We start from the raw sequence: 11,148 nt of genomic DNA, 5'->3' as shown, positions 1-11,148 counted from the left end.
GTCATTCACTGTTTTATACAATGGGTCACTGTTTAGACACCATTATGACTAATAGTGGACGTCCGGACTGAGACACTTTTATACTCTGTTGCCAGGGTAATCAAGGTCTTAAAGATAAGTTGGTATAGAGGAGCAGAAACTTAGAGAACACTTTCTCAGATCTTGTTGTTTTCAAGAGTGAGCTATAAAGCACAAGAAATGTAATATTATAATAATAAAGAACATATGACAATGTGGGTTTGGGGGACAACAGCATATTCCCTCATCAATGTTTATGATAAAGTTTAGAAAAGACTTTTTCTGTGGTGCTGCTATAGTTTTCTCATTTCATCTTCTTGCAAGAATTTCAATTACATCTTAAATATGAAAAATTACTAAAAAAAAAAAAAAAAAAAAAACTAGAAAAAGTAGACTGTTTGTCCATTCTTCTCTTTATTCACAACAACACTGCACAAAATGAAATCACAGACAAACATGGAGAATCCTATAACTCCTGAGTAGCACACTTTTACATGGAGGACCAGTGAGCATGGTAATGAAAAGAGAAAACCCCTTCCGGATAGACATACGACAGATAGCAGGTTATTTTGAGGTAAAACACAGAAGGGAAACAGCTAGTGTGAAATATTGCATCGTTGTCTGCTTGTCGACTTGTTTATTAGGCGGCCTCCTGTACGATGTTGCCGGTGCTGTCGTTCTTCCATGTTTCACTGTGTTGTATGTGACACTCTACACACAATCCATTCAGTCCTGTCGAGCGAGCCTCTTAGTGATCGCAGCCGAACATCTCCAGCGATACTCTGTGCTGCTCAGGCAGAGCCCTGGCAGCTACCATCAACATGGGGCTTTCAAAGTGGTAAAAGTGGTTGCCAATGATCACTTTGACTCCTGCAGCATCACACATGGCAGCGTCGATCTTCTTGAAGAGGGCAATTGGACGCTCGTTGCTTGCAACGTGGGGGGTGACCCTCATGTCCACATCATGGAGCTTATCGCCTGAAGGACACGAGGTAGGGAAACATGTGAGTGGGTGAGAAGGCTAACACATTAACCTGGACTATTGCTTGCTAATGTCAACCTTTGACTGTGCCCTTACCCTGGACGATGTGAGCGATGTGATGATCCTCGCAGATAAAAGCGGCATCAACGTGACCCTCGATGCCCAGCTCCTCCTTCACACTCTTAGGGTAACCCTCCAGGTGGGTGTGGGGCTCTCCATCTTTGTAAAGGAATAGCTGGTCATCCTGAGGTGGGAGGAAGAAAAGTCATGTGATTTCAGTGTTGAAGAAGAAGAAGAAGAAGAAGAAGAAGAAAAAATGATGGGATCAATGATGATTTGCATGTGTTTGTCCTCTTCGTTTACCTTGATCATGTAAAGGTGATGGTCATAGGTGAAGACAGCGTCCACCTCACTGTGCAGCTCCTTGAAGTCATGCTCGATGGTGTCGGCCTTCAGTACATCGCTGCCAGCATCTTTATGCAGGAAGTGGTGGCCTGCAAGACAAGGTAAACACTTTGAGAGGCTGCAAAAGGGGAAGAGCCATTGAGATAGAGAGCAGGACGTGGACGTAAACATTTAGCTGTCAAAAGAATCGTACAGCCTGGTCCTAAAGCAAAGCACTGAGGAACCATCTCTGAAGAACTCTGCAGCATCTCTCACCTCTGAAGGCGTACATGTTTCCGGCGTTGTCGGATGTGATGGCATCGAGGTGAACACGGCTGCAGCGCTCTCTCTCCACATGGTCGCTCTCTTCACCTATATGGCGGAGATCAGTTTTTATAAATACATGTTCTCCACCTTTGTCCAGGCCGCCATTGATTCCTAATAATTATTGTAATGGGAAATTTTGGTATAGCATGTTATTCAGGTGTGTGCTTTAAGACTGGGGCACAAACATGTTATTCAAGTGAACATTCCTGTGCTGACAATTTATGTGGCCTTATCAGGGGAAGCAATATCCACACTTAGCAGGCCCGAGGTCAGGACCTGAAGGATCGCTTTGACACAGTGCCTGTGGATTTACCACTCTCACTATCAGGGGGTAAAGCCAGGCATGGCGCCATATATTTTGTCTGTTCAAAGCTTTGTTTTACTATAAGATAGCGTGTCTCTAAACTTCTTCAGCTCACTCACTCACTGACTGTACTCCTGTTCGGTTGTTTGTGTGTGACTCCATTCATGAATGCCTTTTATTAAAACCCAAGAAAGACAGCTGACGTGTCCACTCATCCTTTTTTAATATTTTGGTGAAGGAACAACATTTTTTGCCACCACAATTTGGCGACCACGAAGGGACCCCATCTGTGAGCGGATTTTTCGTTTCTGGACCGAAGGTGATTAAAGTGCACACCTCGGACTCCCCCGTCAAGGAAGGTTGAGAAGAGGGCCTGACGTCCAGAGGACTGAGAGTCCCCTCACCGGTCGGGGTCCAACGAACTCGGTGGCTACAGAAAACACCTCGCTGTCTTTTTCTGGTGAGTTTTGAGAAAAGAAAGGGCCAAAGTCCCGTCTCTACCTACTGAGTTCGCAGTAGTGGCGGCAGACGTGCCGGACAACTCGGCTTCCTATTCGGGGGAGGCCAAGTGTCAGGGAGCGGTAGACTTCCCTCAAGTCGAGGACTTGGGGCTTCAGGTTCTAGGAACCTGCAGTAAGCCAGACCCGGGGTCTGAGAGCACTTAGGGGCTACAACACTAAGACAGGCGGAGTAAGGAGAAGAAACAATTTTGACTGTCTGGAGAACTACAATTTAATTTTGAGAAAATAATTCTAATAAATAAATAAGTCGGAATCCGGTTAAAGTTAAAGAGTAAATTTAAAATTAAAATTTAGCAGTGCTACTCTTCTTTTTTTTTTTCTCCTTAAAACAGAAAATAATCTAAATTGCGGTTATTCTGAAATTAAATCTAAATTTATTATGCTTAAAGATTTTAAAGATTCAAATTTGAACGGTGAGTAAGTAAGATAATCTAAATCTGAGTGGCCTACTGTTTTTTCTTTTGTGAAAATTAAACTTGCAAACGTCTGAGAGAATACAATCATGGGAACGAAACAAAGCAAACCCTCTGGATGTAATCTATCCGAGGGACCAGATTACGAAGCCCCAAATATAAAGTACATGACAGATAACTATGGAGAGGAAGCCATAGCCCAATTAGATCTGTGGGTCAGAGAATTTAAATTTCCAAAAATGGGCAGCCTGAGCGTTGAAGAGTTAAAGGCTTTAAATGCGAGACTGCTGCGTCGGAATAATAAAAGCAAGAAGGGAATTAGGATAAATTGGAAAGCTTTTGACATGTGGATGTGTGAAGCAGAGTGTAGGCAGGGCTCCAACAGGACCGTGCCCCGGTGTCTGAAGCGGGATCCAGACCTGGACTCGACTGCACCGTGCCATCCACCTCCACCCCCACCTTCATCGTCACTTCAGGATGTTTCTCCTCATCATCATCATCATCAGCAGCAGCAGCTCCCACCCTGCCTGGCGCTCCCCAAGCCCGGGGAAAAAGAACAATGTGAGCAGCCCGTGTCCATGCCATGGACAGTGGCTGGTAAACATGCTGTCTGTGCACAGTCGCCACTGGTATACTGTGTAAGCCTGGACGAAGTCAAGGCTTGTGCCATTGAACGCACCATCCAAAAGGAAAAGATGGAGAAGGAAGAACGAGCCAGACGCATGTCAGTCTTGGCTGCAGAACTGATAAAGAACATGGACAGTGGTGACAGAGGGGGCAGCTGTGGCCGCGACCGCCAACTCCACCCGCGACGCAGGTCTCAGAACCGAGGCCGGGGCCATGCCGGCTGCGGACGCGGAGCAGCAGGTCGCGGCAACGAAAGGGGGGGCCGATGCTTTCGGTGTGGCAAGATAGGACACTGGGCACGGTACTGCCCCAATGAGAGGAGAGAGAGGGTGAATTGGGACAGACTATATGGTGGAGGTGGGAGCCGGGACGAGTCTGGTGGAGACACTGGGCCGGCAGCTGGGAGCGCGTTGGAAACACGTGAGAACACCCACACTAACACACACACTAACACACAGACACATGCTGCACGCCGTAACACTGATACTGACACTGAGCTCATGCTAGAAACAGTTCAGAGCCTCGAAGCAGAACTACAACACATGCAGCTAGAACCTAGGTACACAATGATGATAGACATGTTGAAATATCTGGATCGGGTCGAATCCGGGGCCACTGATTCTAGTTAAGCAGCTGTGAATTTGATAATAAATAGCTTAAACTCAGCACCACGTATCAGTAGACAGTTGGTGTGGGAGGGAAGTTTTTAGCTCCACTAAAATGCATTTGATCCTAATTTGGGAAACATTTCAAACATTCATTGCTCATGACAGAAGTCCAGTTTTAAATTGATGAAAAAATGATTTATTTGTTTGTTAGGTTTATCTTTGATTTGTACACTAGACGGGGTTGAGTGAGATAAGGGTAGAAAACTATCAATGCTTTTCCACCACCCCGACACACAAAACATGTTACGGGGGAAAGTAACTCTCCCCCTGCTCTGGTGTGCTGCAGCTCCGAGCACACACACACATTGACGTCACATGCCTGCGCTGCAGTACACACATACACTCCTATTATGACAGTAGGAGTATCACTGATGAAATAATGCTAGGCGGGGATTGTTTGAATGCAAATAGGTTATTTTGAGGTAATGTTAAATGTATTGCCTCAACAATCTGAACCACACATCTCATTGGTGAATCCTGCATGGAAAATTGGGTAGAGAAGCTAAATGCTTCCTCAAACTAGAAGGCTACAGCTGATCCTCAGGTGCACTTTAAAGAAGTCCTGAGGGCAAATTGCAAATCGTTGAATAATGATGTTGAAGTGAGGATGAGATCATATTTTTCTTTGACTATCCCAATTTTCACATAGACAAGAAACTGTTTAAATCTGTTGAAGAGATCTCGGAATTAAAAGATATTCTCAGTCATCTCTGGGCTAAAAGTAAGCATGACGTTTCTGATTAAAAAACAATTATGAGCCTGTTGTTATAACGATTAGCCTAAATCACACTGTTTTGTCCCTGTTGTGACTACTATCCTCTCAGACATGATGCAAGTGAAGGCATTAGGCCTGTGTATGATGCTTTGTTGAAAGCTGGTGTGATTGTGCCATGTGCTGGTTCTCCAGTGAGAACCCCCATTTTTTCTGGTGCATAAGATTCGACCTGAGGGCGAGCCTGTGGAGTGGAGATTTGTGCAAGACCTGCAGGCTGTAAATGTTGCTGTGCAGGCCAGGGCGCCGATGGTACAGAATCCGTACACGATTTTGTTTTGAATTAAATGGTTTTTAGTTGTTGATCTTTTTAAACGCTTTCATGTAAGTTTGACAGTCAATTTTGGTTTTGCCTTTTATTTTGGAGAGAAACGTGATGCGTTTTGCTCGGTTGTGTCAGGGTTGGTGTAAATCTTCAACGATTTATTGCTTTACTCTGGGGGACAGCCTGGAGCCTCTGGTGTTGCCAGAGAAACGTGCTTTGTTGCTTGATTGCAAGTGAGACCAGAGAGAGATGCGTTAAAGCTGCTCTGGCTCTTTTGACCCATCTGGGTGAACAGGGGCACTAGGCCAGCCTGTCCAACATGTAGTCTGTTGCCACAGAGGTCACATCTTGGGTCACATGATCTTAACAGAGGGAGGATCCCCCTCATCCAGAAAATAAATAAATAAATACATTTCAATTCTGTGAATTCATTAAAAGTGATATATTTTTTGGCCATGAGAAGCTAGCAGACAATGGGTCGCTCGTTGTGCAGTAATTTAGGCACCATTCGCAGCAATTGCTTATGGACAAGGCCTAAAGCTCAGACCCTGTCACTTAGGTTTGACACTGACGACTGTGGAGGCTGACAAAGTGTTGTAGTGACTTTAAAGTAGCTTTACAAAGCACCTCCAGTACTTGGACTGACTGACTGCTCATGACCTTTGACCAGGACTGTTGACGAGAAGGAGGGATTCTGACTTCTGTCATGTACTGTTTTAACCCTGTTACTCTCCTTCCAACAGCTGAGGACGGAAAGCCACATGACCATGTGGCCATCATAATGTATGTTTTTCTCCCACAGGCCAGAGTTAAAGGATACTCTACTCAGTATTTTTTTTTTTTGAAGAGTGTTAATTTTCAGGATGTTGGACATATTTGGGTGAATGGAGACGACTTCAACAGGAAAACCTAAATGATCAGCATTAATTGATATTTCTTTTTGGTTGAACTGCTGGTACCGACATAACAAATTGCTGTGCGAAAGTTCACGTAAACAACATTGACATTTTCTCTCTAGGTGATACCAGGACAGATGCAGCTGCAGTCGCAGCTTCAAGGCTACTTTTGGCTCACGAAGTATGTGTCCGTTGTTTTTCTCTAACACCCCCGTTCCATCCCCACAGTTGTGGCTACCGCTGAGATAGCCAACTTGTTGATATGAGCCTCTCTGGCAAGAGAGGGCCGTGTGGAAAACCAGAGAACAGCAGTCTCTGCTGTTTCCCTTGTTTATGTTTTCTCCACAGTGTGTGAAGTTGACACATGGGTTGAACCATGTGTCAAAAAGGGGGAAGGATGAATGATTGAAGTATGTATGAAATCACTGGCCAGTGTGTGGATGAATGATGTGGTATTGTGCATTCTCGTTGTTGTCTGTTTGTTTTTTTCCTGTTGTTTGTTTTTTCGTATAAATTTTACCAACAGGTGGAGGTTGCCCTACAGGGCCAGCAGACACAGAGCTGTGTGACCGCAGGTCAGGCGGCTACATCGTGGTGAACGACCATGACATCCCTGTAAGCAGCTCGGGTGCGGCCTAAGGGTGGCGACCAGTTTCCTGCTGGTTATCTCCATCACCGCGTGGCTGTCGGTGCTGTTACTGAAGGAGATCTACAACCGCAGGACGAGCAACAACGTCATGACAGATTCACCTCACCCAGGCCACAAATCTACACCACACGCTTTGCATTCTGGTGAAGACATCTGCTGTTACCGTGAGTAACACAACATCGAGCTGGAGGACAACGTCGGATGCAGGGCAGTGATGAGAGCTGCAAGGGTGCTGACCAACGCAAGCTGCCGTGCTTGCGCTGCCCTGTCACATGACAAAGGTAACTCTGTGCCGTTGAACACCTCTTCCTAAAATTCTGGGGGCAATGATTGCTTTTACCCAGAATGACATGGCCCTGCACTCGTAGTTCACAACCCGACAGAGGAACGGCTGAGGATTCAACGCAACTGTTGTGAGTTACGAGGGGCTGAAGGTTTGTTCCTGGAATGTTTCCACAGTTGTTTTGAAAACAACTCCACTTTTCCCAAAGGACCACAAATCCTACTACTCAGAGAAGCGCAGTTTGTTCACTCGGGATCGTGTTACACCCAGAGAGCAGTCTCTGGGTACATCAGCACGTGGACAACCTGTGGTGGCGACAGGTAATGTGGGACGACAACTTGGACATCTTCAGATGTGACCTGATATGGTCGCAGGTTTCAATTCTCATAAACATTGACTTTAGGATCACTCTCACTCTCACAAGAACTACAGAGTTGCGGGATGAGCTCCTTTAAGTTTCCATATTCAGTGTTGATAATTTTTCACATTGAGTGATGTAACCAATAAAGTTGTTTTTTTTTATGTTTTCAGTTTAAGATAATCACAAAGCACCATGTTTGGTTTTCATGCATTGCTATATGTGTGAGTTTGATGTTTTGCTTATCTTTAACAGTAGTATTTTATCATTGCTTGTGATTTTGTTTCTACTGCTGGACATGACGGTGATTACTGAAAGTCTGAATTTCACAAACACAGTTTTGATATCTCTGATTGTTTCATGTTTTTGGTTATTCGTACCATTGGTGAAATCAGTGATGGACTGGAATGACGAGTGGGTTTCCCCCCTTCTGGGGAGGACGATGAGTTGCTTTAACTTTGTATTTTGCCTTAATCATTCCTCACTGATGTGCAACTTATGTTTTTATGCGTGTTGTTCTGAACTGTATTGGAGCTGTCATGTCCTGTTGATGTATGAGAGGGAATCAAGCATTAGCCTTGTCACGAAGGGTTAACTCATGGAGAAGTGTGTGCCAGGACATGTGAAAAGAACTGTTACATTTTGCTTTCTTTTATTATTAGTCTAATTACACTCGTGTAATCAATGTTAGTGATTTCTACTTATAGTTGAACAACGATCATGGTTTTTGGATTGTAATCTTTTTCCTTACGTTTTTTTAGTCTCACAGTTTGATTTGATTTGTTTTGTGTTATTCTGGGTCTTCTGCATATTATTTGAAGTAGTTTAGTTTAGTATTGATTATGGGATTTTTTCCTCATCATATTCGAGGTTTTTCCCCTTTTATCTTAAGTTAAGAGCAGCTAGACGGATGAGTCTTTTACCCTCCTCTTGTCAAGTGAGGGGAGGGGTTTTGGCTCGTCTGTGCCTGTGACCTGGGGTCCTCTGCCTGGGGTCTGTAAACTCCCGAGTTGGAGACTGGGGGTGCTGGCGTTTGGCTGGTGCGGGGCAGGGCACCAAAGGTCATGGGGTAGTTCAGTACAAAATTTCCTGTTTCTTGTTTGGTTTAGCATAAAAATGCTAAAAAGGGTGGAATGTAATGGGAAATTTTGGTATAGCATGTTATTCAGGTGTGTGCTTTAAGACTGGGGCACAAACATGTTATTCAAGTGAACATTCCTGTGCTGACAATTTATGTGGCCTTATCAGGGGAAGCAATATCCACACTTAGCAGGCCCGAGGTCAGGACCTGAAGGATCGCTTTGACACAGTGCCTGTGGATTTACCACTCTCACTATCAGGGGGTAAAGCCAGGCATGGCGCCATATATTTTGTCTGTTCAAAGCTTTGTTTTACTATAAGATAGCGTGTCTCTAAACTTCTTCAGCTCACTCACTCACTGACTGTACTCCTGTTCGGTTGTTTGTGTGTGACTCCATTCATGAATGCCTTTTATTAAAACCCAAGAAAGACAGCTGACGTGTCCACTCATCCTTTTTTAATATTTTGGTGAAGGAACAACATTTTTTGCCACCACATTATCCTATGAAGGTATGATTTTCACTCACTGAACTTGGAGCATCTCATGAAGTAGTCGCGTGCCTCCTTGGGGTATCTGCCGTGCACCTCACCGGTCTTGGGGTCGAACTTGGAGAACTTGTGTCCGTGGAAGCAGTAATAGTGCTCCATGAAGCGGAAGGAAGATGTGCAGTTTGGCATGGACTGGAACTCCTTCTCATCCACAGCCTTGGTCCTGACGTTGTAGTGGTAGATGTCGTCTCCTATGTAGAACCATAACACATGATGTCAAAGACTGTAGGACCATGCCAATGCCAGATAAAAAGAGTTAAAGTTCCTACTTCTTTCACAGTTCATCTGCTGTGGATGTAAATTAAATTTTAACAAACATTTTAAACTCAAAGTCACTGCGTCACTTGAGATTCAATATTTGTTAGAGGTCAAAGTGGACCTGGGCGATTACAGGGCTGTTCAGTCCTCCATATTTGTTCTTGTTGTAACTATTGACATTCCTCTATCTGCTTCATATGCAGCAGTTGTTGTTGCTGTTTTTCCATTCACAAAAATGCAGTAAATTGCAGTTATTTTTTCATCCGGCTGCAGCTTAATTGTCCAGAAAGTCCCATTAAAACACTGTGCTAAAATAACAAACAAGACCAAGAACAACTTCTTTGGTGAAGGTAATTTTTTTTAAAGCAAAAATGTACACCAACCTTTGAAGAAGATGACAGAGTCTTCATCGCACTCTGGCTTGGGGCACTCCACGGCGGCGTCGAGGTGGTCAGGGATTCCAGGGAAGACCTCAGAGATGTCCTTAGGGTAGCCGTCCTCCAGCTTGTGCTTGTAGTAGCTGAACACTTTGGTGTCCTGCATCAAAGCACCACCAGATTGTTATAAACAACCTTCCACTGAGGGTTTGTTTGTGCATGGTCATAGTGGTGCTGTGTGTTTATAATGACCGGACCGTACCAAGAAGAAGAACATGTGGTCGTGGTCGGCTTGGCTGTCCTCGTAGTGCATACGGAAAGCAGCATCTACGTGGCCCAGGTGGTGATGGTCGTCCAGCTCGGCGAAGGACTCATTAGACAGCTCGGCTTTGCCATGGAAACCCTTGAACAGGTGGTCACCTGACAGGGAGTACGGACACCAGAGCATGGATTAATCGCTCAGTGACCAACTGACACACTTCGTCATGCGTCCGATGAATACAAACCCATGATTATTCAGCATGTAGGAACTTACCCTTGAAAAAGTATGGGATTCCCTCTTCGTTCACAGCAACAGCGTCCATCTCAATGCCCAGACAACGGTCAGGGATTTCTGCGGAATATCAAGGGGAAAGAAAAAGTGTTAACATTAATGATGAGAAACATCTGGCCAGTGTCAAAATGAGAGTGATGATCGAATGTTTTCTATCATCTCACCTTCATGATGATGATCATGATGATCCGCATGGTGACTGGATGAACAGAAACAGAGAAAATAATTTTAAAATTGTTCTCATTTCTGAGGATGAGGTTGTTACACATTTTAGGATTTTATGTGCGATTCATAAACAGCAGTGAACAAAAGAGAAACATTTGACAATGCTATTACTCATGAAATGGTGCTGCACAATATGATCATGCATCTTTTTTTAAACCATAAATCTTCTTCTCAGCATGACTCCTAGCTTCTACTCTTCTGAAGCTGCATCATTATATTGAGGCTAGAATAAACCTATCTAAAATAATTGGAGCATCTGCTGGTTCCTTTTACCACTTCTTTCACTCTTTGTGGTCAGTCGTGCACTTAATTCAGTTAAATACCCGTCAATTTCAACAGTATGCAGAGTATTATCAGTTTGCAGTAGAAATCATATCATGTCTACACTTGCAGAGTTCAGTAAATGACTGCATTGGTATGCTACAGTGACATAACATTATGTTGACTATTGACTTATCTTATATAAGATAAGCGACAAGAGTGTTGTACTTACTCAGCCCATGCCAGGGCCAGGCAGAGAGACAGGACGAGCAGCTTCATGGCGAGTTGTCCTCTGGTCCAGGAGTGACTGGAGGAGCTGGGAGAGAGCTGGGCAAAAGGTACCCTGCTGCCGCTGCTGCAGCCGTTTATATCACTGCC

The 11,148-nt window shown here is 44.4% G+C and overlaps 1 protein-coding gene across 1 annotated transcript; it reads right to left on the bottom strand.

Moving 5' to 3' along the window:
• Window positions 1-413: 413 nt before the first annotated feature.
• Window positions 414-11,148, bottom strand: hpxa (hemopexin a). Its single transcript, XM_083997021.1, has 10 exons — window positions 11,003-11,148; window positions 10,449-10,483; window positions 10,267-10,344; window positions 9,994-10,151; window positions 9,738-9,891; window positions 9,075-9,287; window positions 1,661-1,756; window positions 1,364-1,494; window positions 1,097-1,244; window positions 414-996 (listed from the first exon to the last, which is right to left on the bottom strand). Exons 1-10 carry the CDS (start codon window positions 11,047-11,049, stop codon window positions 767-769), a joined length of 1,290 nt encoding a protein of 429 aa, XP_083853147.1. The 5' UTR covers window positions 11,050-11,148; the 3' UTR covers window positions 414-766.

The sequence above is a fragment of the Trachurus trachurus genome (genome assembly GCF_905171665.1).
Source record: "Trachurus trachurus genome assembly, chromosome: 21".
Classification (NCBI taxonomy): domain Eukaryota; kingdom Metazoa; phylum Chordata; class Actinopteri; order Carangiformes; family Carangidae; genus Trachurus; species Trachurus trachurus.
This window is presented reverse-complemented; position numbering and strand designations above follow the sequence as displayed.